The sequence below is a fragment of the Furipterus horrens genome, unplaced genomic scaffold (assembly GCF_987537825.1).
Source record: "Furipterus horrens unplaced genomic scaffold, mFurHor1.1.pri manual_scaffold_9, whole genome shotgun sequence".
In the NCBI taxonomy this organism is placed as follows: Eukaryota; Metazoa; Chordata; class Mammalia; order Chiroptera; family Furipteridae; genus Furipterus; species Furipterus horrens.
Window position 1 is genome coordinate 6,277,777 of NW_028327179.1, and position 27,346 is coordinate 6,305,122.

The 27,346-nt window shown below is 45.9% G+C and overlaps 1 protein-coding gene across 2 annotated transcripts in view; it reads right to left on the reverse strand.

Moving 5' to 3' along the window:
* Positions 1 to 320: 320 nt before the first annotated feature.
* The window catches only part of ANLN (anillin, actin binding protein), a 48,025-nt gene continuing 20,999 nt past the window's right edge, over positions 321 to 27,346 (reverse strand). Inside the window, exons 9-25 of one of the 2 annotated variants that reach the window (XM_090287020.1) lie at positions 24,744 to 24,854; positions 23,803 to 24,041; positions 22,789 to 22,934; positions 22,347 to 22,509; positions 21,573 to 21,708; positions 20,831 to 21,013; positions 19,453 to 19,579; positions 18,778 to 18,826; positions 18,631 to 18,687; positions 18,040 to 18,078; positions 17,754 to 17,775; positions 16,769 to 16,881; positions 15,294 to 15,347; positions 10,523 to 10,609; positions 6,446 to 6,553; positions 4,112 to 4,284; positions 321 to 1,599 (exon numbers count right to left, since the gene is read on the reverse strand). In XM_090287020.1, coding sequence (XP_090143146.1) covers positions 1,476 to 1,599; positions 4,112 to 4,284; positions 6,446 to 6,553; positions 10,523 to 10,609; positions 15,294 to 15,347; positions 16,769 to 16,881; positions 17,754 to 17,775; positions 18,040 to 18,078; positions 18,631 to 18,687; positions 18,778 to 18,826; positions 19,453 to 19,579; positions 20,831 to 21,013; positions 21,573 to 21,708; positions 22,347 to 22,509; positions 22,789 to 22,934; positions 23,803 to 24,041; positions 24,744 to 24,854 — 1,931 coding nt within the window. In that variant the 3' untranslated portion in view covers positions 321 to 1,475. The remainder of the gene's footprint in view (positions 1,600 to 4,111; positions 4,285 to 6,445; positions 6,554 to 10,522; positions 10,610 to 15,293; positions 15,348 to 16,768; positions 16,882 to 17,753; positions 17,776 to 18,039; positions 18,079 to 18,630; positions 18,688 to 18,777; positions 18,827 to 19,452; positions 19,580 to 20,830; positions 21,014 to 21,572; positions 21,709 to 22,346; positions 22,510 to 22,788; positions 22,935 to 23,802; positions 24,042 to 24,743; positions 24,855 to 27,346) is intronic. The other variant, XM_090287021.1, reaches the window with a different exon arrangement.

The following is a 27,346-nucleotide window of genomic DNA, read 5'->3' on the forward strand; positions in this document are numbered from 1 at the left end:
CTCTTTATCTGCCCTTCCATTCTAAATGATATCTTTGCTGAGTAGAGCAATCTTGGCTGTAGGTCCCTGCTTTTCATGACTTTGAATATTTCTTGCCAATCCCTTCTAGTCTGCAAAATTCCTTTTGAGAAATCAGCTGACAGTCTTATGGCACTAACCTTTGGTCTTGGAGAGGGCCTCTTTGCATTCCTCTTGTTTGGGACTCTCTGTGCTTCCTGGACTTGCATGTCTATTTCCTTCACCAAATTAGGGAAGTTTTCTTTCATTTTTTTTTCCAAACATACTTCCACTAGGAGTTCTTAAATAACCGATTCCTTAAGCCATTTGCAAGTATTTATTTAGGTAAGAGATCATAAAATACATTTTTATAATATACATAAGAAAAAACATTTAAAAGAATAAAACGACAGGAGGTGATGGAATTTAGTGTTTATAAATGAGATCATCGATAACATGAACAATTCAAAGAAATTCCAAGTGTGCTTAAAAGTTTGAGACCATACTTTACAATATTTTAATAACAAAAAATGAAGTGTTAGCCTTTTAAGGAAATACATTACTTAATAGTTTTTCAAATGATTTCATAATGGATTTCTGGACACTGTCATATATGGGCATGAAAAGTAAAAAAGTCAAGAACTTTGGCAAGCAAAGTATTAGTCCACAGCAGCTTGAAAGTGTACATTTTTTAATATAAAAATTCCTCAATTTACATTTGTTCTTGTTATAGGAACAGGAAAAACCTAGCATGCCAAGTATCTTTGAGGAGTCTGTAAGCTACATTGCAAAAATAATTACTTTTAAAAGCCTATATTCTATGAAAGTGTGCACCACGTAGCATCTATAGTAACTGAACAAATATAAACCATATGATTAAGTCTTCCAAATAAAATACTTAACCCCCAATCTCACACAATATCCCCTACGTTCCATCACCTGTTTGAAGCCTCAAGCTTTAAACTAATGTGCATTTTTCATTTGAAAAAGTCCTTACCTCCATTACTAAACATGTGTCTATAAAGTCCCTTTGACATTTTTTCAGTCTCTGGTAACAAGATATCCAATAAAGGATCACAACCAGAAAACAAAGTTCTGAGGCTAGAGAATGACCTCTAGCCTCTGGAAGACCGCTCTACTTTGAGACCCACAGCTCCAAAAGGACAACTTAAAATTTCTTACTTAAGAAAAAAAAAAAAATTATGAATAACTGAATAATTAGATTTATAGGAAAACGAGACTTTTAAATTAAGATTTAGTAAAATCGACTATAAGGAGTTTTCTTCCAATTATTTACCAATGACAAGACAGATCAGGTGGTTTTACATACAAAAGACATAAATACTGCATAACATGTAGTGAATATTGGCACATTCCCTTTCGTTTTTAAAGCGTAAAATGCCATCAGCATGTCTGCTGCCCTTAAGAAACACGTATGACATGACTGAAAAGAAGCCTCTCGATGGCACGGACGCAGGTCAGGGCCGCCCAAGGGGCTTGTAGCAGGCGTCAGGCTGCCAGAGGCGGATATCCACAAGAACTTGATTGAGTTTCTGCATCCAGAGATCCCGCTCCTCCTTGGCATCTGCAGACAGCCAGTGCCTACGGGACAAACACACACACGCTCAGGGCCTTCCCCGCCCATGGAGTGCCTCCCTGTACTCTTGCTGGGGGGAGAAGCCTAAACAAACCAGTAAAATCGGTTACTCTTCACTCTCTTTTAATGCATACTAATCAAAGCCCCACAGGGAGCCACTTCTTCGATGATCATTTTAAGAAGTTACCCTGTAGGGTGGTTAGCTGACTCATAACTCACACTGATGACATTTGGTAAATGAGGGCATTTCTATATCAATCATGGTCGCTGTCTTGCACAGGTGGTCTGGCCTGGGCCACGCACTGAGTGTGGGCCACTTCCTAGCAAGAGCTGGCAGACCACAGGCCTCAGTCTGGGCGCTCCCCAAATCCCTCTGGCTCGGGCTCACTAGGACCTGGAATCACAGGCTCATGGACCGTCTCCTGGCTCTACAGGTAATACTGGTCTCTACTGTATCCCGTTACTCCTGTGCTACTGTGTTGGCAGAACATGCTATTTACAATAAAGGACCTAAAGATCCTAACAATTTCTCTATCCTGGCCTCTCTGTCAATTTCAGGCATCTGGTCTCTGCAGCCGTATTTAGCTGCCAGGTGAATGAAGAGTTGACGGGGCAGGCGGGGGTGGGCGAGAGGGGAGCTTCCTAACTCACAAGCCAGATCGTCCTTCTAGGGCACAGACAGTTCTTAGAAGGTTTTTACACTGGACTCATTCAGCATCCTTATAGCTTCTCCCCACTGGTCACAGGAATGACACAAGCAGGCTGAGCAGCGAGGGGACCCCCCCGTCAGTCAGTGAAGAACGCAGCACTGACGACGCTAACGGTGACCGTTGCAGAGCACACCGTGTGCTTCCTGGCCCTGTGCTAAGCGTGTCCACTCCTGAATCTCCACCGTCACCCTGTGCAGTGTAGTTTTCCCTTTAACACAGGGAAAGTCAGAGGGCCAGCCAAGTTAGCTTGCCATGGTTACATCTGCTAAGTCACTGAGTCAGGATTTAAACTGAGCTCTGTCATTTCAAAGCCCCACTGAATATCATGGCCCTCTCATGGGATAAAGCGTCCCTAGTTCCCACATGTGGGCTACAGTGAGAGGCAGGCAAGATTACTCAGAAGAGAAATCTTTTGTATCGAGGGAGAGAAAGATAGCAAGGCTGGGTAGTGGGAACAAAAGTGAGATACATTAAATTTAGATAAAAGGCCCTGTGCAGAAGCAGGTCAGTGAGGCAAAGGAGAAGGCAGAAGTATAAAATGCTTTTATTCTACAAAATACATGATCAAAAGTTTTGAGAAGCCACCAAGCAAAGCTAAAGACTCAGCCAAGACTGTACTGAGAACGACCCATCTCAAATGCTTGAATAAAGAAGAGTCCACTCAAATCGTGGTAATGTCACAGTGAGGAAAACGGCACGCAGCGAGGGACAGAGGCATCGGAGCAGCGTGGGACCCGGCTGGTTCCACCCCAGGAGACGGCCCAGCCAAGTCTGGGAAGGCTTGTCAGCACACAGAAGCTGAGACTACATGAAGAATGTATGACTTCAAGGGTTCATTAGAATGGGCCCGGTAGTCAGGAACCACTTGTACTGAATTTCGGTCGGTTGCCCGGCTGACGGTGGCCCTGGACAAACAGAATGACCGTGAGCCCTCTGGCCCCTGCTGTGCTGTCTGCGGCAACTGCTGCACAGAGGCCCCCAGAGAAAGAGGGGGAGGAGTTCCACTGAATCCATCTGAAGCCATCTAGACAGCCAGACTTGCCGGAGACTGGGCCCCTCCCTCGCTATTTTAAAGCAAACTGGCAGCACCCGGGCAACTGTGCTCTGCTTTAATACGTCTGGTGCCTCCTGGCTACGGCTTCCTGGTAGTTCCACAGCAGCCACTGCTGGGGCAGTTCCATCCACGCCCTGTCTACGGCGCCCACCAGCGGCCTCGGTGACAGAGGCTGCGCCAGGTTCACACTCCGCCCCAGCTCACAGCTTTGTGCGCTGAGGCTGGTCTTTAAGTTTCTCCAGGGGATCCAAGCAGAAGGACCTCAGACGCTTAACAACCAGCTCTGCATCTTACACTTAAGCTTCGGGTTAACAAAAAGGGACACTCCCTAGAGTTCATTCTGCTCATCGCCAGGCAGAAATGTGCAGAGCGGAGGGACTGCTCTCGTGAGCCACCTGATTACTCAAGGGTATTTTGGAATAAAGAGGATGTGTAAAGTCTCTTTAAATAACACTTAACTGCTCAATTATACATGAAATCTTCTAATATAACCCAAAGCGTATTAGCCAACGGCCTTGCAGATGGCTTCGCTGCGAGTGTACTGAAAACATGAGGAGCTACGATGTAACTTAAATGTTATGCTTTTCTTAATTACACTAATTTAGTTATTAGACTATTCTCTTATTGACAGTTTGTGTGTTTCGCTTCCTTATTCAGACTGTACCCTCGTTAAAGACAAGGACCATCTCTGATGTTCCTTACACTGGTAAGAACACAGTGGGCAATTAATTAGTATTTACGGCCAATACGTACTTGGTGACGCAGAGGGTATCCCTGCACTGGCTGACCAGAGTCTCTCGGTCATCCTCTCTTTGTGGCCGGACAGTAATTAATTCAAAAGTGTTGCGTCTTGCACAAAATTCTCTGTTGACTGGTTCTATCTGACGACTGGTACAGTTAGCCAGATTGATCCTTCCTATGGGATTCTTCAAAAACAAATTTTTGAAAACAGTATTAGTAGCAAATAAGACCATTAAAGTCAGTAAGCATTTAGCAGTATTTAAGTTTGTGTAAACTTAAAAAGCTATTAATTTAAAATTTAATTATATTACTTTAGAGAAACACGAGTAACCTACAGGATGGGGCAAAAGTTGGTTTACAGGTGTTCATATGGCAAATAGTACAATAATTAATAAATAATAATACAAGAATAAACTGGGTTTCACACGGTCACCACTGTAACCCTACTTCTGTCCCACCCTCTATGATGCTTCTTAATAATAAAAACCATAAATGGACATCAGAAACCAAAATGTCAACTGGAGCTCTTAACCAACTTAAAAAGTAACCCTTGTTAAGGAAAACTTCAAACATATATAAAAATTAAAAAAAAAAAAAAAAAAACACTGCCATGAGGCTGCACGCACCATCCACCAGCCTTACACTCACTCACACCCAATCTTCCTTCGTCACGGCCCACTCACGCCCTTCCTGTAAACGGACACCCAGACACATTATTCCATCTGTAAGTAGTTCCCATGTTTCTCCAGACAACGAGGCCCAACAACAGCTCTGGTTACTGACCCCTCTGAGTGAGAGTCAAGGTGAAATTCAGGAGACCGTGCGGCCCTGCGAGTAGGGACAGGGACATGCAGGGCACAGCTTATAAACAGCCAACAAGTGTCCACTCTCCTGGTAACTTAGAAAAGAAATAAAAACGAAATCTACCACATTAAAGCATCAGATATGCTAACTCCGGAAAGAACAGCCATGACCTCTGCTGACTGGCTGGGGTAACAGAGTCTCATTCACGGCCGTGGAAAATACTAAAAGGTCCATTACAGGTAGGCAACTTGATAACAGCAACCAAAACTCATTCAAATGGGCATATTCTGACCCTACAATTCCACCTAAGAAACTTATCCTAAGAAAAAAATAGGTGCCCAGGTATTAATATAGGTATAGTCGCTGTTTTCTTTATAATAGTGAAAAATTTTAAACAAATTAAATGACAGTAATGGGGACTGTTACAACAAATAATGTCTCCCGCGACATAACCCCCCACACGTTGGACAGCTGAACTCACAGGAAGGTCCAAGCCGCCTTTGGAGGCCAAAGTCAACGAGGAGAGGAGAATGCAGAGGGGGGGCCCGCCTGAGACCCGGCTCCCCCGGGGCATTTACCAGCACGGGGAGCCAGCAGCCTGGGCCCGCACAGGGGAAACGATCTAGCACGACACGTCAGCTACTGGCGGGGACGTGGGACACTGAGACCCGTCCCACGGGGAACGGAACACTACAACCACTTACAAGAATCATGCGACAAAATCTCGTCACGCCGGAGACGTGCAAGCCCTCCAGCGCAGCACCTCCGCCGCTGGGCACAAACTGGAGAGAGAGCGCTCACCCGAACGCACACAAAGCCAGGGCGCAGCAGCACAGTTCGTGACAGCAACGACTCGGAAATAATCCAGGAGTCGCCACGGGAGAAGGGGCCGATTCACCGTGACACGCTCCTGGAACGGCGCCCTCAGCCCAGGGGAGGGCGGGAGCTCGCACACCGGCCGGACCCGCCGCACGGGCCCCGGGGGCCCAGCACGCAAGCCGATGTTCACCGCGTGACGTTTAGAGCTACGCCATGCAGTGCCATGTTGCTTAGGGATGTACACGTATGTCATAGCAAGTTAAAGAAGCAGGAACAAAATTCCAGGGTCGGGGCTACCTCTCCAGGGAGAGGAGGTTCCCGGCAGCCTCGCTGGGCCTGACTGCCCAGAGGCTGGTGGACGTTACTCATTTTGTCTGTCCTTCTGAACACCCTAAATATTTCACAATACATCTTTGAATAAAATTTTACATGGCGACAATAATACAAAAGTAAATCCAATATATTTCTGACTAGAAATGTCAAAGATATAAAACATTCTAGCAGGAAAGAACGACAAATGTATGACTTCAGGCATTTTAAGGAGTGGTCAAATCGCAGGGAACGGACAAAATATAAACCTTTTACACACATACACATGGACACGTCTTACTTTAGAGAACTTCGGTGATGCCTTAGCAGGTACACGCAAGGGAAGTCTGGGGGGGCAGGCGGGGGGCAGAGGGAACACCTGCACGAGTGGGCCCGGGCAGCCCCTCACGTTACCTTTCGTCTCTCATCGTCTGGGTAGGTCCAGTACGAGATGCAGTTTCCAGAGAGAACACACCACCTTCGATGCCAGGCACCGAAACCACTAACATCTTCAAATATGGTCTAAAAAAGTCAATGAAATGCAGACTTTAGAAACGTGAGGGTCAAGTGAATGTTAATTCCATTGGTTAGATGCCAACATGTGGAAATATTTCCTACTCCACAGTCCACGTGCGCTATTTTTCGTCACGTCTCTTACCGTAGCAACGAACACCACGGATTGCCCACACCCAGACCCTGGCCCAGGCGCTCGGCATCACCTACAGGCACACAGCATTTAAGGACTTCCGCCCATTTGCCCCAAATACATAACACTACCTAATGTCAGCCTTCGTACAAGCAGAGTCTCAGAGAAAGGGTCTCCAAGTGTTGGAGAGGAAAATGATGAGAACGCTAGGCCTCATATATTCAAAACACTAACGACAGCTTATTCACTGAGACTTCATACCGAAGACAGGCATTTGTTAGCAGGAAAGCACAACAGGACTTGAGAAGAGCGAACTTGCGAGTCCCTGGCCCCCTCTGGGGACCACTGTCGTCAACACTGGAACCCCAGGCCCCAGGCCTTCTCGGCTACGGCACCGCCCCACAGCTGGGTGCTGGCCACCCTGCCCCCGGAGCGGAGCGCGGCTCCCGCGGGAGGCATAAGGTGGCCGAGCTGTGCTAGTGATGCACAGGCCTCGGGGACAGGTAACTGGTACGGTGTGGGCTCCCTCCCTGGAAGCACGTCCACTCCAACAGGGTACGCAGAAGCTGCTGCCCCCCAACCCCTCTGGGGCCCCAACTTATGTCAGTCTTCGGTTTAATTTACAAAAAGAATTCCTTTAGAAACGATCACACGCGTTAAAAACAAAGCAAGGTAAGAACATAGCAGCGCTCCCCACCAGGGCTCGGCAGGCTTCTCCTGGGAAGGGCAGAGTAACGGTGGGGCCGCAGGACCCCGGTTCCGTCACAGCCACCACGTGGCCGCTGCCGTGGTGCCGGCAACACAGGGACGCATGAGCTGGTGTGCCAATCACCCTGACAGAGACCAACAGTGGGCCCACTTTGCTGACCCCTAATACGGGTAATCCAAAGGTGTCTTGGTGTTTGATTTCAAAGTGCACTGAGCATCTTTCACCTTCAGATGGCCCAACACAGCCTGACAGCAAACCCTGATAGTGGGACGGTCTCCTCGATCCGCTCGTCTGTGAACTTGACCAGAAGGCGGCTCAGTTAGCACTGCCATCGCTGCCCGTGGAGGAAAACCACTTTGTGTGACACGGTGCTGCCATGATAGAATAAAACCTCAAATTTATGAGCTTAATTAATCAGCTCAGATTAATTAGTTTACTCCGACCACCTGGTTTCTCCTCTTTCCTCCCCAAGGCCTGCTTCTCCTAGACAACACCTGCTCACAGCCACCCAAGGAGGTAAGACGGGATTCTTATTTCAGCCTCCAGGGCAAAGTGAGTGCATGGCTCACCAGCTCCTTCCTGTGTTTGCGGTCACCTCCCACAGCATAAGGCCACAGACAAGGGGACCCTGACGGAGAAGGGTGACTCAAGTCGTCACTGCCCTCTGCTACAGTCAGAGAGGAATAAAAGGTGCTGCTCCCTTTCTACAGCCGAGGAAGCTGAGGGCCAAGGACATTAAATGGTGACACACAATCACAGGCAGAGCCGGACCTTCTAGGCGATCCAGAGCGCCCTCCTCTCGCTGCTCATCAATCTAGACGCAGCCAGATGAGCACCACTGAGAGCCGCTCATCAAGGTTCTGGGTTGGTCATCGCCTCCCTGACAGCTGGCAGGTGGGGAAACTGGACAACTTCAACGTCAGTTACCACCTCTACTCTTCAGAGAGGAAAGGCTCATAAAAATGCACTGACTGGACAGGGGACAGACGTAATCTGGGGGAGTCCCTTTCGTACCACATTTCTGTAAGAGGAAAAGCAGGAAGAGATATCAGAAACTAATTAAGAGCCCCGCTCAAAAATCAGACGGCTCAGACATTCTATGCAAATAAACTAGCTGCCAGAGCCCATCGGTTGCCAAAGGTGTCTCCAATAACATATGCAAATATTTACATTAAAAGAAAAGGTCAGTAAGTCAACACTGCCTTCAACGCAGACATTTGTAAAGACGCTTTTCCAAGACTCTCTAGTGCCACCTGCTGGATTTACACGCGAACAAGGCTCACAGGCAGCCGGGGTCAGGGCCCAGCCTCGTGGGCTTTCCCGGGAGCCCAGCTCTTCCTTCCGCACCTTCCACAGCAACTGCAAGGACCTGTCTCATTCAAATTCTGCTTCACAGAGAAAGCAGAAGCGACTGGAGTTTCTCTGCTTCCGGCACCACGCCCACACCCGGCCAGGCACTCCGCACACAAACGCTTCTCCCCTGGTAATGGAGAGGGTATAATTCTACGTAAGATCGATCCCGTGACCACAAACTGGGCTGTGGATCCGACTGCCTCTCGCTCGCGTGACCTCGGTCATTCCCACTGCCCCCATCTGCAGCCTCGCTGGCCCTCGTAAAAGCTGCCTGTTTCTGTTTGGAGACTGGAGTCTGCTCGATCCTGATAAAATGTCAACAAAACCCCCCTTTCATCTTGAAGACCCTGTCAGGTACCACCCCCTACTCACCCCTTGCGGCCCAACTTCGCTCCCAAGGGCTGTCCAACTCCTCCCTGGCCTCCCCTCGCTTTACCACGATCCGCCACCACCGCTGCTCCAATGGAGACTAGAAGGACTGCCCCGTGGGGAAGCCTGGCCGTCCCTGACAGACCCTTGTCCCGCGGGCCTCTCGGCCTGGTTCGGCGCCCGACGATGAGGGGCCACCGGGCCCTGCCCGACTCGGCCCCCCGACTGAACTACGCTTGCCCTGCTGGGCAGTCCCGAATCTCTTCTCAACTAAAATGTCTTTCTCCAACTCCAAACCCTGATCTTTGAAGCATGTCTGTAGGCACCTAAAATAAAAATTGTTTAAAACCTAACTCATTAAAACCTGACACTTTGGGTAGGGATGGGTTGGCAAGGGGCATGAGGGAACTTTCGGGGGTAATGTTTTATATCTTAATTAAAACCAGGGGTACACAGATATAAGCATGTGGCAAAACCCAGGGGACATACACCTATGACTGAGGGAAGCATGCTAATGTCTACAACACACCCCTTTCAGCGATGGCCGGAAGGACGGATATAATCAAGCCAGGGCAGTGAAACATGCTCAAGGCAAAACCCAGACGACCGGTCGACCGGTCGTCCAGGCCCCTGCCCCGCCCTGCTCCTGCGCCACTGGGGCTCAATCGCTGGGCTCTGCACTCCCTACGCCGCTCTCCCAGGACAGTCCCCTCCATGCGGACTGCCGGTCCCTGTCACCGCTCCAGGGAGAACTCAGCCTCCTCGCTGGACACCTTCAGGGTCGCCCCTCCAATCCGCTTTCCACGTGTCAGTCAGAATGCCGTCTCAAAACCCCAAAGTCGATGTCCTTGGCTTAAAACCTGACCCGAGTTCCCCGCCGGCTTCAGGATCAAGTCCAGATTCTTTAAAAGGCCCTTTGGCTGTGGTCGCCTTCCCCCCAGCCACACCGTCCTCCCCGCCCCTGCACTGGGGCTCCAGCTCCCCTGAAGCGCCTGCTCCACCTAAACCGGCCGTCCTTCCCTCTGGGGCCGGGGCCTGGGCCACAGCAACCCCCCTACCCCCCACCCCCCCACGCCCCCCTCACCCGGGGCACTTTCCCGCCGCCTGCCTCCCCAGCGGTCTATTCCAGCAGCTGCCTGTGAGCTTCCTACCCTCCGGTCCACGAGCACACGCGCGCTCCCCGCTCCCCGCTCCCCGCTCCCCGCTCCCCCCTGGGGCAGCGCGGGCCGCGCCCACCGGCAGGGGTTCTTCTGTGCCCGTTCTAGCCCCGCACCAGCACTGCGCTGGCCCAGAGCGGACACGCAACCATCTTTACTGGACCGATTTACACCGACTCAGACAAGCTTTCGCTCCTACAGAAGTCAGGTCTACACTCCACGAGGCAGAAAGAAGAAAATACGTATTGATTACTTACTAGAAAACCTCTTTCTTCAACGCTTGAATTCACTTGACATTTTATTTTTAAATAAATATGACCTTCCAAAGGAGACAGAAAGGGCACCTGCAAAGAAAGACAGTAAATTATTTGCAAAGGAGTTCCAAACTGTGATTTTTCTTGATAAAATATGTAAAAGTCACAAAGAGAGTGTGTTATGCCTTGAAAACACACTATCTTCTAAAGCTAAAGTGTGAAGTGGCCAACGAGCCACTGGTTCCTCAGCAACAAACACTTTTAAAGAATAAATCCATTCAAGTAAAAGCTGATAATAAATAAATAAAAATAAACCTTCAGTCCCAGTTAATACGATAAAGAAAACGCAGATTTAAGAAGAGATACAAGTGCTGATCCATTCTCCATTAACAGAATATACTCAATAGGAGACTGGATAAACCAAATGGTATATTAATGCAACAAAATATTACTCAGCCCCTGACCAGCATGGCTCAGTGGGCTGCGTGGGTTACTGCAAACCGAAAGGTCACTGGTTCGATTCCCACGTGCCTGGGCTGCAGGCTAGGTCCCCCAGGGAGGAGCATGAGAGAGACAACCAATTGATATTTCTCTCCCACTCTTTCTCCTTCCTTTCCCCTCCCTCTAAAAATAAATAAATATTTTAAAAACATATACAGTATTCCCTCACTTATCGCGGGTATTACGTTCCAGACCCCCCCCCACCCCCGAAGTAGGAACCTTACATTTTTTCTACCCTCTTAAACCTACGTAACTTTAACATACGTATACAGGACCACAGAATCCCGCGATATAGTGAAAAATCCGCGATAAATAATTAAATATATTATTTTAAAAATCCCGCAATACAGTGAGCCCGCTATAATAAGTGAACCGTGATATAGAGAGGGACTACTGTATACATATTACTCAGCAATAAATAATGGTGAACTGCAGAATTAAAAAGTTGATCCTCAAATTCATATGAAATTGCAAGAGGCCCCAATCAAAATAATCTTGAAAAAGAAAAGGAAAGCAAAGCTGGAAGAACCATACTCCCAATTTCAAAGTTTAATCCAAAGCTACCATAATCAAAGCAGTGTGGTATTGGCGTAAGAACAGATACAGAGACCACAAGAAAAGAATCAGAAGCCCAGAAATAAACCCATACATTTATGACCAATTGATTTTCCAAGGGTACCAAGACCATTCAATAAAGCACAACCTTTTCAACAAATGGTACTGGGAAACTGGACATCCACGTGCAAAAGAATAAAGCTGGGTTCCTACCTCATATCATATACAAAAATTAACTCAAAATTAATCAATGACCTACATATGAGAGCTAAAACCATAAAACTCTTAAAAGAAAACATAAAGGTAAATCTTCAACGATCCCAGATTTGGCAATGGATTCTCAGATATAATACCAAAAGCATGAGCAACAGAAGAAAAATTGATAAGTTAGGCTTCACTACATAGATTCCCCCCAAAATTAAAGACGGAACTACCACATAATCTAACAATCCCACTTCTGGGTACTCATCCAGAATAACTGAAATCAGGTTCTGAAAAGGACATCCGCACCCCCATGTTCAGTGTGGTGCTCTTGAGAACACCCAAGAGGTAAAAACAACCTGACTGCCCGTCAGCAGATGACCGGATGAGGAAAACGTAGCCCTTTCTCCCCACTTCTGGGAATGGAAACTACTCTGGGCCGCCCAGGCGGTGCTCTCAGAGTATGAGTATGAAGTTTGTCTTTCAGGCCTGGACACTCCACTTTGCACCTTTTCTTAGTTGTCCTGTCTCATGGCCCCACCCCTGTGCGCACAGCAGACCCCTGGGCGCAACTATGAGGTCTCCCCCACGTCTGTTCCCACACCCGACCACTAAATCACACCCAGGCATTCAACACGTCTTTGCTAAAGAAGACTGTTTGGGCACGTAAATATCCAGAGTTCTTCTACTGAAAAGAAGAAAAAATAAGTATGGTATATACATGCAGCGGAACATTATTTAGCCACACAAAACTGAACTCTGCCAAGGCTAGAGCACGGATGAGCCTGGAAGCCACTACGCTGAGTGAAAAAAGCCAGTCACAGAGGGACAGATAGTGCGTGTTTCCGCTTACATGACATGTCTAAAGTAACCAAACTCACAGAAGCAGGAAGTAGACTAGTGGTTGCCAGGGGCAACTTAAAATACAGAATAGAACAGGTCACGAGCCAGGTGTAACCTACAGGCTTATGTAAGTTGGCCTGGCCTTGAGGTGGACTAAGCCCAACCATGGCAATACTGACCCAAATATAAATGGCCTAAACATTCCAGTAAGTAGACAAAAGACTGTCAGGCCAAATAACAAAATAGACCATAAAATATGTTTATACACAAATCTGACATACATGGACATAGACGTGTTGAGAATAAAGGATGGAAAAACTATAACACACAAACACTAATCATAAGAAAGCTGTTGTAGCTATTAATATCAGACAAAATAATGTAGAACTGAAACATCACATGTTTCATTATTGCATGTTATAAATTCCTTGCCTTTTCTTTCCCATATAGTGAGTTTTAAGTTCCTTAGGCTCTCAATGCTAATTAATAGAATTCTATCGTTCAGTCCAAAAAATGCTGCTGGTAAAAAGAATCTCTGAAAGATAAAAAGCAAATGTCCCCTCTTCCTTTACAGCTGTGAAAGTAGACAATGTTCTTGGTCAGAAGCTTCTCCTGATAACGTGAACTGAAAATATTCACAAAACAGTCAATGTTGCTACCCTCGGCTGAGTTTGGAGAGGTAGGAAAATCTATGATCCTATTCTGTTTTCTGTTGAACAAAGAATTTTTTAAGATATCTGCCCCTCAAAGATTATTGTTAAGATATGTAGAATGTAATCTAAAACCAGGGTAATTGTGAATTTTTTATATACTACAATATTTTTGAGAGAGAGAAGGTTACCAGGCCAAAAGGCAAACACCAGATTAGCTTTGTGCTCACCAGAACGTCTGATCCCTCCTCCTGTAACCTCAAAATTCTACAGCCCTGGCTAGTGTGGCTCAGTGGATTGAGTGCAGGCCTGCGAACCAAAGGGTCCCCGGTTCGATTCCCAGTCAGGGCACATGCCTGGGTTGCGGGCCAGGTCCCCAGTTGGGGTCACACAAGAGGCAATCACACATCGATGTTTCTCTCCCTCTCTTTCTCCATCCCTTCCCCTCTCTCTAAAAATAAATAAATCTTAAAAAAAAAAACCCCTACAATGCTAATTATTTGCCATGATACTATTTAAATTGGTGTCTCTATTTCCTGGAAAGAAATATCTGTGAGCTGTGGGATGTCCTTCTCCCTTTATCCATAAACATATATAAAACCTGTGACTATTTAAAACAACAAAAAAAGTGTCTATTTTGGATTCTCTATTGAAAGAAAAAAAGAATTTGAGAGTCTGCATCTCATTGAGATTCACCATTTAAATGCCAGGATCTAGACTCTGCACCAGATATCATAACCCCGGATGAGAAGGCGATCTCGCTAGTGGCGTGCTAAATCCCCAGAGCCAACAGTCTGGATTCAGCTCAGAGATCACTCCACTCTGAAGGGGATCTCAGAAATAACTGCTGTGTTATTATTGGTCAAGGCACCAGTAAAACAGGCCAACACTCCCCCGTACCTACAGTATCCGGTGAGGTATGGAGCACTAGCTTACTCTCTCAAAGTGAAATAGAATTATTATAATGAGCATAGAAGGTCTTCCACTTTCTCCCACTAGTTTAAAGGACATCTAAACTGAACTATTTTAAATATTCTTTCATATCAACTACAAGCTATTGGAATAAATGTATGCTTTCTGGCACACTCAGGACAAATCTGACATCAAAATTGTATTGTATTTGAAGCAGAAAAAGACTTTACAGTAAAAACACAACCAATTAAATGATTTTGCACTCCATCATGTGGTTGTAAAGTACAAATGAAAAAGTGTTATTAAGAGAATAGAAATACTTTAATTTGTGACATTTTGAAATAAAATGACAGACAAAAATTTTCAAAGAAAGCAAACATTCTATGTTTAACACGGGAAACCCCTTACACATGTAGAAAGTGGTGACATGTCAGACAACCGGGCGTAAGGAATACAGCTCATAAAACCCCAGTTCTCATGGCTAACTAATTTAAAATCCTGTCTTAACAAAAAATAAAATAACACTACACAGCATTTTGTAAATTAGCATTTCTATACATCCACAAAATGCTTGCAATTGATCTTCACAGGGATATTAAAAATCCTTTTAAAAAGCTAAAATATGATTATATTTAGTATAATTTTAGTGTAAATAATTTTAATTTAAAAATCAGTAAACAAAGCATCATCTACATAGGAATATGCCTATTAGCCAATGGATCCAAAAAAGTTTTCTGCTTAAAATATCACCAAACACTCTTTCAATATATGGGGAACAAACAACACTGAATGAATTTTAGTTTTAGACATTGTTATTAATTTCTCTTAGTACCCAGAAAATCAATGTTGAAATGACTACAGAACCTGAAGGAATTTTAACATGAAAAAAGAATGCAGGACGACAGCCAGTAGCAAACATGCATGAAAGACCCAGAGAGCAAAGGAGAGGCCCGACCACCAGAGGCGACAGAACGGATACTGTATGCAGCGTCCTTAGTTACTCAAAGGAGCCTCAAAGGCACAAGAGTGGTTAGTGAAACAAACCCACAGAGGCCAAAAATGAAGAACTGATTTTTAAGCTCGTTAGTTTCAAGCAAAGAAAAAATGGCAACCTTTTCCTGGAACAAATAGCCCAGTAGCTCTCGCTCTTTTACATCATAATTTATCTAAAACAAATAAAATAAGAGAAAGAGAAAAAACAGACCCAGGATCACTCAATTTGTTAAACTAGCTGAATCACTAAATAAAAGGTATAAGAATTTTTTAAATGAACGTGTTAAAAAATACACTTATGCATTAGCAATAATCAAAATTTCAAATATAGCCTGGTTTTGTCTACCAACTAAAAAAAAAAAGGATCCATGGAATTTTACAGTCACGTTGTTTTCCTCCACCTGATACTCTAGCCTGAGTGAATACGACGACCCCAGAGGAATGACGGGACTTTGCTCAACGCTGAAGAGGAAATTCACGGCAGGACCAGCACTAGAAACCAGGCCCCGTGCTTTTCAATACTTCCTCTCTATACTCTGACTACAGAAATCTCTTACAATATTTTAAAATAGCTCCATATTATGAAGCAGAAGTCAACCTAAGAGCTAAAGCCTGCCTCTGGTCCTCTCACTCCTTAAAACGGTCTGGTTACTTATTAAGAGCCCCGTCATACCACGTTACGGTGAAAAAGGACTCAGCGATTCGGGCAGATCTGAATGGCGACGCTTCAGCCTTGCGGAGGGAAGTGTGGGAAGGACTCCTTTAGTTCCATGGGTACTCTTCTAAGAAATTAACCTATCTTTCCCTATCTTTTCAAAACTAAATCAATAAAATATTCCTCTTCAAAATATCGGTTCCAATGGGGAAGTGATGATGTTTAAAACGGTAAGTTTAAAATCTATGTGCAAGAAACAATACTTCCAGTTAATAAAAACCATCCCAGGGATGTAAGAACAGCAAAGGAAACAGTTGATAATAATGTAATAACTGTAGGGGTCAGGCAAGTACTGAACTCAGTAGGGCGATCACTTCGCAGGGGATGTAAAGGCCTAATCACTATGCTGTACACCTGAAACGAATACTGGACATCAATTGTAATTAAAATTTTTTTTTAAATAATAATACTTTAGTCAGAACGGACATTTAGAATAAATCAGCATACAGTACTTTGAGGATTCAACTGTTAAGACACAAGGGAGAAATATTTACAACATTAAAAAACATATCATATAGGCCCTGACCGGTGCAGCTCGGTTGGTTGGAGCATCACCCTGTAAACCTAAAGGTCACAGGTTCAATTCCTGGTCAGGGCACACGCCTGGGTTGTGGGCTTGGTCCCCACGGGGCGTGTATGAGAGGCCACCAGTGACACTTCCCTCCCTCTCCTTCTCCCCACCCCCTCTCTCTGTAGTCAATAAGCACGTCCTCGAGTGACAGTAACACACACACACACACACCATGTAGGTACACCAATACCTAGTTAAAATGTACAATTTTAAGAACATCTATTTTCGAAGATTTCAAATGCTTGAAGGTACTGGAGCATCTCCAATGACCTAATTTGTCTACAAGCAAATAGACGAGTCCACATTACCTTGTCCAGAGCGAATTTAGTGTTTCCGACTGAAGCCAACGACAGCGTGTAAGACCCAACCAGGATGAAGTTGCTGGTGCGCACGGCATGGAGGCCGCCCGGACTGGCCATCACTGAGGAAAGGAAGCGCGGTTAGTCCCGAGGGGCTTCCCTGGGAGTAAATACCACCCCTCGGCTCACCACGACAGAAGGAAGTGGCCCTGCCGCAGCGAAAACTGCCGCAGTTCCCTCCACCTCTAGACACGGAGGGAAAACATCAAGTTTGCGAAGAAGAGCAAACCGCTGAGCACTATGTGTAACTGTAGTGAGGTGCAGGCACCTCCGCGCATTTGGGACAGAGAGGTTTTTAACGCCACAGACACGTGTACACAAATGCAACTGCCCTGGAGGCGGTAGCAGAGGACGTCCCTGCCGCCGTCTGGGATGCCGCACGGGGCTTCTCCGCTACTCTCGCCCCAAAGAGAGACCGGGAGCCCAGTGGGGGGGTGAAGCCAGGCCGAGCCCAGCCCCACGGAAAGCAGGCCGACAGCCGTGCCAGGGAAGGCCGCGCTGGCTCCCTGGCACCCCAGCGCCCCCCGTACGAGAAAGACGCTTTCCTGACAGACAGGGTGCGAGGCAGCGCCGGCAGCCACGGTAAGAGAAGCCCCCTCCGCAGTGCCCACAGCGCAGGACACGCCTGCGGGGCAGCACGCGCCGGGGTGAGGGGCGCGCGACCTGCCCCCACTGCCCAGGGACCGGGTCTCGTGGGGCCGCCTGCCGGAGCCTGGACGGCGTGAGCACCGCGGCCTGTGCCATCCCTGACCACGGCAGCCGGACAGCGTGCGGAGGTGGCAGTGATCTTACATGTTACGAAAAACCACGCGGAAAACGTCTTTCAGAGGAGGCTATGCTCAGTACTCCTAATCGGGACGCCTGTACTGTAAGGATGCAATTGCTCAGTTCTTTCCCTTCATCTAGCGTTCCAAAGAGTTTAAGGTCCACTCACCTGAAGAATGAAGGGCGCTTTTCTAAAAGAGTGGGAAGAAGAGACAAATTATTTTCTTTGTCACATACAAAGATTTGAATATTAGAACAACACTCTTTAACAGGGCAAGAACTACAGCTCGGAAAACATTCATTTTTCTCTATGTAAATACCAGAGATTTTCCCCAGTAGGGTATTTTAAAGATCTCCAAAGGGCTAAGAGTTTAGAAATGATTAAGCAATTTAAAACCATATGTGCAACATGAAGGTTTCATAAGGAAGCTCAATTTTCAAAAAATTCTACTTACTGTCGTTATAGACGTGAGAAGTCGCTTTGGGGTAATAGCCTAAAGGAAAAAGCACCTCGGTGTATATTTCCTGTTAAATAGTATGATCTGGAACTTGAAAATAACCAACCTGGAGACACTCCCCGTAGAATATAATTCTTAAATATGAGGATATCACACTTGAGTCTTTCATTAAGGCTTTCCCCATCCTGTCCTTCCTTCCTCATTAAAGCTGAATGAAGTTATTTTAAATGATGACTTGAAAAGTTTAAAGAGGTCACACAAGGAAGCCGTCACGTAAACATAGAGAAAACACAACTACCGAGCCTGCGTGTACGAGGGGCTCACGCAAAGGGTCCCGATTGCTCACTGGAAGTTTCCTTCCAGTACTCGAACATCGGAAATGTGGTAACTGAAATCCGGGGCACAAAAATGAGCTACACACTTGCTAAGTGTTACAAATCATGCCCAAGTGAACACACTGCGTACGGGTGGCGAGAATTCTCGTCATTTCTAAAAGGCATTTAAATGCCCCGGCACGCAGCGTGTTAAAACTGGTATGCTGTCCGTCATTCCTGTTCTCATGGTTTCACTGCGCTCCTTCATTCTCACCTTGGACTTGTGCGCCTTCTTCTTCCTGTCTGGCCCTGAGGGATCTTTCTTCTGCACCTGTAATAAGTCCAAAGCATAATTAGCTTAAACCCAGTACCTCTAAAAAATATATACTAGTGGCTATTTCAGAAAGCTTTAACTGCTTACCCAGCTGTAAACTTCGATATTTATTTCAAAGTCATTGGACACATCTTCCCTGCAAGCACAAAGCGTTAAAACTGTGAGAAAAATACCAAGTTCTATCACAAGACGATGCCACAGATACTGTTATAAGACGCTGAGCGTAAAGGAATTCCCTATTTTAACTAAAGACAGCAGCTATAAACCTCTTAAGAACATAAAAATTGGTAAGAACAGTCAATTTTTTCCTGTAATACAAGTCACATATTTTCTTTAGTATTTTACAACTCAAGATCTTCCACAATAAAAGTAATTTTTTTCAAACTGAATTTTGACTCATTTCAAAATAAACCTGTGACGCTAAATCTTTTCAGTGAGACTGAATATTAAGAACATTATGCGATTTAAGGCACACATCAGAAATTAAGATCAGTATGTTACACACACACACACACACACAAACACACTATAAGACACTCCAAACGTGAAAGACCCACAGTCACATGAAGGCATGTGCTACTCAGTGGAAGGAAATGCCGGGAACAGAGGAATGAAACCAACAGGCGGGAAACGGAGCTGCTTGTCGGTTTAACGAGAACGGACTCCCTGCCCTGGGACGGCTACGAGCGCCGCCCGCAGCCGAGGCGGTGTTGACCGGCACACGGAACGCATGTCTGAGCCACGGGAGCCTGCCGCGCTTACAGAGCAAACGTCGTGGAGAACGTCAGGGCGTCGCCACTGAGCGAACTTGAGGTGCTCGCTAACGGGGTGGCCACCATGTTTTCAGCCCCCGCTTTCAGGATGATTAAGAAATAGTGATTTGCTGCATCTGCAAGAAATAATCACAGGACAAAATGAGCACAAGCGAAATCCGATCTAGGTCACCAGCACTCTGCACGACCAGAGGAACGAAGTAACACTACATCTGATGTGCATACAATTGGCTGGAAAATTTCTAAAATCAACTTTTCAGACACAAAGAGGTAAGTGAGCTATAAACACATGGTCATAATTCTGGAATGATCTTCATCAAGGTCTCTTCCTATTATGTGAATTAAAATAACTTCTCTTCACATTCCTCAATTTGTGACTTTACATTTTACCTGTTGACTCTAATTCTTTAGCTAATAGAGTATACCTGAGCATATACTATTACTGGGATTACAACACTGTATTTCTGTGAAAGTTCCTCAGAGAAAAAGCCTACTGAAAACATTAAATAATCACAGATCTGAAGGTACATGCTAAATCACCGACAGGGGTCTGCCCACGCCCCACCAAAATCAGACGACAGCAAGAATTAGAACGCGGTTACCTCACTCCTACCAAAATGCTCACACTTCCTAATGGTCTCCCTCTATCCTTTCCCTGCACCTCAAATTCACTTCTCACCCATGTCCAGTCCTCATGTCTCTCGGAGAAAATGCTCCATACAAAAATGTAAAGAAAACGTTTTAAAAGTCCAAGATTTAATAACACTTTAATTTTAGCAGGCTTGCTATTCATCAGGCTTGCCATACCCACTTTGCTTATAAATGATTTTTTAGGAGAACACACAGCTTAGAAAAGTTTACTTATTCAATCTAGAGGGGCAAAGGAGATAAAATTTCAATAGAAGTATTGCCACTGTGGGCTTTTTACTCCTACAACCAGTACTTTGTAATTTACAGAATACTTTGCTGTAATGGCATGAGTTTTACACAGGACAGAGTAAGTAAAATAAGTTCTTTCAGGCGCCGCGAATACTTTCCCCAAGAAAATTAACTAAGGAAAGTTGACTGACCGCTGTGTCAGGATAACGCATCTCAGGAGAACATTTTATGTTTGAAATTACGTTGAACTTGCCTTACTTTCAGTTAGAGCCATGTCTGCCCGTGTGCGGATCAGTGAGCACGCGCATGAAACGCCCCTCGGCTGCTTTTACACACATGCCTTCACAAAAGGAACTGCGGGCCCGGGACACGAGCTCTGCCCCTCTCCCCGTGCCCTCCCTGGTCCCCGTTCGCACAGCCCCGGTCCAAGCGAGGTTCATGGTTTAACACGCGGCCTAGAAGCCTTGCAGATAACAGCACCGCCATACCTGGTTTCTGCACTGTGCCGCAGACAAACTCTGCTTTCAGAGGCAGGCGGATTTCTGACACGGTAACTGACCCTCTGGATGGGACGAAGCCACGCTGGGCCGTGGGGGTGGCGTTATTCCTCTTCTGAGGCCCTTCCTTCTTCAGCTGATTCAGCTCATCCATCAAAAGCGTCCTCTTCTCAGCTACGTAAACGTAGGCAAGTTAATATTTCATTAAAAATGCAACTGTTTCTAAATGAGACCAATATACTTTGTGGCGATGGTGCAGGTGGCCGCAGACGAGATCAGTAACTCCCTTTATAGACACAGGTGGGAGGTAACTGGGGAAACCTTGATCGTTCATCTGTTTAGCGAGTCCTGATAATTTTGGTCAGTTTTCTTGTGGGTATGCCCTTTCCACTCTAACACGTCCATCACCCATTACCACACGTACACACACGCCTCTTTAGCAATACACAGGTAGGCAGGCACAGAGATGGAGCGTGCACACGTGTGTGGGGATGTAAGCATATGCGCATACTCACTCTCAGCCCGCTCCTCACAGCTACAGCCCTTTAAACGCACCCCGGTTTCTTCCACCCCCCCCACCCCCCACGCAAGCTACGCCTCGTTTTACGTGTAGGGTGCTCACAGACCTCATCAGAAACACAACAACCGACCAACTAAAGCCGATCATCAGAAAAAGCCCTTCCTCTAAAACGAGGGCTCTTCCTGGCCTGGAGCTGGGCCGGGACACACGCACTTGCGACCAGAAGGAGCCTCTCTGCTTCCGCCTCCTCCAGGGACCCCCTGCCGTGCTCCTCGTCCACGCAGCAGTTCAGGGCCTGGCTGGCCTGGTAGATCACCGTCTGCTGCAGGTTGATCTCATTGTTGAGCTCCTGGTGAGACCAAGGGGAGGAGAGGGGAGCTCAGGCTTTAGCCGCCACTTACGCTTTAACTATGACCAATCGGATCCAATCATTCCCAACATTTCCAGAAAGTCAAAACGTTACAGTTTCACGGTTCAAGTGCCAGACTGTGCACCAAAAAATGTAACATGCTGTAATAATTACACTGTAAACACTCTTCCTTGGGAAAAGACTTTCAACTCATACTTCCTAAGTTTATAATTGGGACTATGTCTAAAAAGGTCAAGATTAAGAGATGATCTGATTCATTTTACTTAAACCACATGCATGTTGTAGTTCTTTAAGTGTTTTCCTTAGAGTAATAGAACCTCACAGAGCAAAATAAATGTCCCATTGTACCATCATCTAATTTCTAGTTAACACTTTAGGGACACTTAGGCCAAACATGTTTAAAAATAAATGTTTCAGCAATATTAAATAAGATTCCAACTGTTTAGTAAATAGGACCCTTCTCAAATTAAACTGAAGTCAAGATCAATGCCTGAGGTCCCACGGGTCAGACCAGTTCCAGTCGCTCAGAGCACAGAGATGAACAAGACCAGGACCTTGTCCTCAATGAGCTCCGTCTCGTGAGGACACTCCGAATCCCCTTGTCCAGAAGGACATACCTGCATCTTCTGTTTGATGTTAATTTGACAGGGAAAGACGTTCTTTTCTTCAGCATTCCTTCTCCCCTCCAATTTTGAAGTAACATCTTCCTTCCGAACGATCGCCTGCTTTATGGAAGGACGGTCTGTTTCTTTGATTCTCTGAGATCTATACGCATCAATGCTTCGGGAAACAGTTACAGTTAGAAACCCAGCCACACACTAAGCGCTATCTCTGAGTAAACATTTCAGCAGAATTCGATATGGATATTGAAACGTAGCAACTGAACACTTCACCAGAATGAAAAATGCCACTGGGTGAAACACAGGCCGACAAAAGTTATCCCAAAGTTTTCCACAAATTAAGTGCTAACAGCATTATAATCGTAAGTGATACAACTTGTCACATTGACTAGACCGTGACCCTGAGGAGGGAATGCCTCCCCCACCCCAGAGTTCTCACCTATAAAGAAGATCACGATCCTCAGAACCAATGCTATCACCAGACTCTGCCCGAGGGACACGCGTTCTCTGGAATTTTCCTGGTTTTGGACTCGCATCGCTTACGCCACTGTCTTTCGATTCCAGTCCAGTCAAGGAAACGAAACTCTGCAGGAAGGCACGTTAGGTGTTAGTAGATGCTATGGATGACATTGATTCTAATAATACTTCTAAGAAATTGAATGAATTCTTTTTTATTATTAGGAAATAAATACCCAGTAAGTCCAGTGATTCATCATAAAAAAAGACAAACTAAAATAAGTTCCTAAAAAGTAAATAAATAAAAATAGAAAGACAGCTCAAACCTACACTTGTAACCCTCTTTAAAAATATTTCTAATTGGCCCTGGCCAGGAGCTCAACTGGAGTGTCATTTCATATGCCCAGGTTGCAGGTTCAATCCCCAGTCAGGGCATATACAAGAAGCAACCAATGACGCATAAACAGGTGGAACAGCAAACTGATCTCTCTCTCTCAGATCAATAAATGAAAAATAAAAACATTCTAATGGAATCAATTTCCAAACAAAGCCGCAGTTATTCAATGTAGAATGATAGCTAATAATAAGAGTTAATTCTCAATAAATGTTAGTTATCTGTCTGGTGCTAAATACCAAAATACGAATGCGTTTGAATATTCACAGCAACACCATGATGTAGGCACTATCTTTAACCTCGTTTAACAGATGAGGGAACTGAGGCGAAGAGGTTACATGGTCCGACCGATAGACGCCAGGAAATGGCAGAGCCAGGCTATGGGCCCAAACGTCGGGCTTCTGAAGCCATGGTAGTCTGCATTTTATCTAAGGTCGGCAGAAACCCCCTGCAGAGTTTTAAGCTCTTTTAGAAAAGAGACGACCGTCAGCTCTGCAAAACCCACCTGGCTAGAGCGCTAAGTCCCCAGGTGCCCACTAAACAAAAGGGGCCCCCCTACCACGTCTCCCCCGTCCCGCCCTGCTGGCCCCAGGCCTTGCTCACCTCCGGACTCACCGCCCCGACTGTCTGCGCCAAGGGGGCCAGCAGGGACATGGAGGAGATGTTGAGCGCGTCCTCCTGGTCCTCGCTGCTCATGGCTTCCGCGCAACCCAGCTCCCCCCGGCTCTCCGCCACGTCCAGCGCGCCCTCCTCTAGGACGCCACTGAAGAGGTCGTTGATGACTTTTGAACTGTTGATATCATCGTCATCATCCACGCTCATCTCAATTTCACGTACCACTTCTGAAAAAGATGCCAATAAGCGAACACTGTGACTCAGACCCTTACAAATGAAAGGGACAGCAGAGAAGATGTAATATTCACATGCTGACTAAATAAATAGGGGAAGAGCCCCGATGAAAAACACCCCCTAAACAAAAAATAATAATGAAATTTACTAATACATAAAACCAAAACCATTTCCAAATTTCTGGTAACATTTTCTAAGCAATGAAAGTAGACTATCAAAAGCTGATTCAATGCTTTGAGTGTGAGAATGACTATTAAGAACTCAGGATAACAGCCAAATGCTTCAGACTTAAAACATGTTCTTCCCAATAACGCCTTCTGTTGCGGGAGCTGCCCTCTGGGACAGCAGGCACGCCCGGGAAAGGACTGACGTCACTGAGGGCAGGACTCACAGCGACTCCGGGGCCACTGACCCCCTCACCGCACACGTGGGATGCAGAGGGCACACGCTCCTCTCCCTGTCACAGGCGCGGGACAGCCTCGGTCCACTGTCACCGGGTCTGCGGCCCAAAGACAACCGTTCACAGGACCCTGTCTCTGCGGACGCTACAGGACTTCTTAGTTTAAAAACAGAGTTCTATAAAATCACCAGCCATTCAGAAATACAGAACACTGTATAGCTGATCATATGCTTCGACCAATATATTATTTCTTATGACTGTTCAGTGTTGATAAGAAATAAAGAATAAAAACAACCTTTCTGCTGTGCAACCTTTGGGTCTGATGTTACTTTTAAAGACTTTTCCTCTTCTAAAAACAAGGTTATTTTCAAAGGGCTAGACTTCATCATTTCACTTTCACTGCAACCTAAAAAAAGGTTTAAAAAAACATATTAATATATATAAGAATTTTTTTGGTTCAAGACTTATGCATCTTTATTATCTAATTATAAAACCGCATTTCATAGCTAGAAATGTATAGAGAATACCCCCAAACACCCGTCCTCTTTTAACTTTGCCATCTCTCCCTCACAAGAGACAGGCACCAATAACACCAGGTCATTCTTGGCTCTTCCAATTTCCCCACCTATGTACACGTATGTGTATATTCTGTCATTTTATCAGAAGGTGAGCATATGTACATGCTGTTCTGCAATATGTTTTTCACTTTTAAAAAAGTGTAGACAAATACACTTAAAAATTAGCAACAGAAGAAAACTACCTCTATATATGAAAAGCCCAGAGCTAACATTATTCTCAATTGTGAAAGACTAGAAGCTCTTCCTCTAAGATCGGGGACAAGACAAGGATGCCCACTCTCACCACTTGTACTCAACAAAGCTTTGGAAGTCCTAGTCACAGCAGTAATCGAAGAGGGAAGAGGAGGGGAGGGCAGGGGAGGGAGGGGAGGGGATGGCAAAGGAGGGGAGGGGAGGGGAAGGCAGAGGAGGGGAGGGGGGTGGAGGGCAGAGGAGGGAGGGGAGGGGAGGGAAGGGGTGGAGGGTGGGGGAGGGGATGAAAGGGGTGGAGGGTGGGGGAGAGAAGGGGTGGAGGGTGGGGGAGGGGAGGGAAAGGGTGGAGGGGGGAGGGGAGGGGAGGGGAGGGAAGGGGGAGGGGGGAAGGGAGGGGAGGGGAGAAGAAAAGAAAGGGGATTCAAATATGAAAAGAGAAAGTAAGCTTATCTGTGTCCACAGCTGACATGACCTGATATGTAGAAAATGACGAAGGTTCCACAAAAACTGTTACAGCTAATAAACAAATTCAGCAAAGACGTCGGACACAAAATCGACAGACAAAGACCAGCTGCATTTCTATACACTAACAAGGAGCAATCGGAAAAGGAAATTAAGAAAAACAAGTCCACTTACAGCAGTGACAGACGTGTACAATGCACTCTGCAAACACGGACAGAAGACATAAAAGACGACACAACTAGATGCAAAGGTGTCCCGTGTTCTGTACTGGAAACAATATTGTTACAACCCATGGCCGTGTATTAGAGGACTTAATAGGACTAAGACGTCCATACTACCCAAAGCAGTCTACAGAGTCATTGCGATTCCCATCAAAACCCCAAGAGCATTTTCGGAGAAACAGAAAAGTCCATCCTAAAATTCGTAAGAAACCTCAAGGGACCCTGAATATCCAAAATAATTCTGAAACAGAACAAAGTTAGAAGACCAATATTTCCTAATTTTAAAACATAGTCTAACACTGAACCAATTCAAACAGCATTGGTGCTGGCATAAAGACAGACATAGAAGCCCACGGAACAGCATAGAGCACACAGAAATAAAACCTCATACTCACGGTCACATGGTCTTTGACAAGGCTTCCAAGATGTTTCAAGAAGAAAAAACAGTCTCATCAACAAATGGTATGAGAAAAACGGACTATCCACACACAAAAGAATAAAGTTAGGTGCTTATCTAACACCTTCCATAAAAATTAACTCAAAATGGATTGAAGACCTAAATGCAAAACTCCAAACTACAAAACTTCTAGAAAGAAACACAGGAAAAAGTCTTTGTGACAATGGACTTGGTGATGACTTTTCGGGGACGACACCCAAAGCACCAGAGACAAAAGCAAAAACAGACAAATGGCACTGCCCCCAACTTAAAACCTTCTGAGTACAAGGGACACAGTCCACAGCACGGAAACAGCACCCTGTGGACCAGGAAAAAATATGTGCAAAGTGTATCCGTGATAAGCGGTTACTATTCAGAATTTTAAAGCACTGCAACTCAACAACAAAAATTTCAAATAACCTGATTTTAAAAATACGGGCAAAGGACTTGAATAGCCATTTCCCCAAAGACGAAACACAAAAAGCCAGCAAGCATTGAAAAGACGCTCTCCATCACTAACCAAGGGAAACGCAAGTCACACTCTCAAGTGATGTATTACCGCCGACCGTTAGGGTGGCTACATCAAAAGCCAGCACGTGGAGAAACTGGAACCCGTGTGCACAGCTGGTGAGATCATAAAATGGTCGAACACTATGGGAAGACAGTATGAGCTTTCCTCAAAATATTATAAACTGAGCTACCCTATGACCCAGCAATCCCACATCCGGGTGTTAGGTCCGCAAGGGCTGAAAAGAGGGCTCGGAGGGAAACCTGCGCAGCGTTCACAGCAGCACCCGCACCAGGGCCGGGCGCTGCAGGCCGCCCGCCAGCCCGGGGCGGACACGGGAAGGCCGAGCGGGGCACACGCACAACGGACTATTGTCCCGCCTGGAAAGGGAGCCGGTTCTGTCACACGCTACAACACGCTCAGTCCAATAAGCCAGTCTCAAGGCAAATACTATCCAACTGCACTTACAGGAGGTCCCTAAAATGGTCAGATTCATAGGCA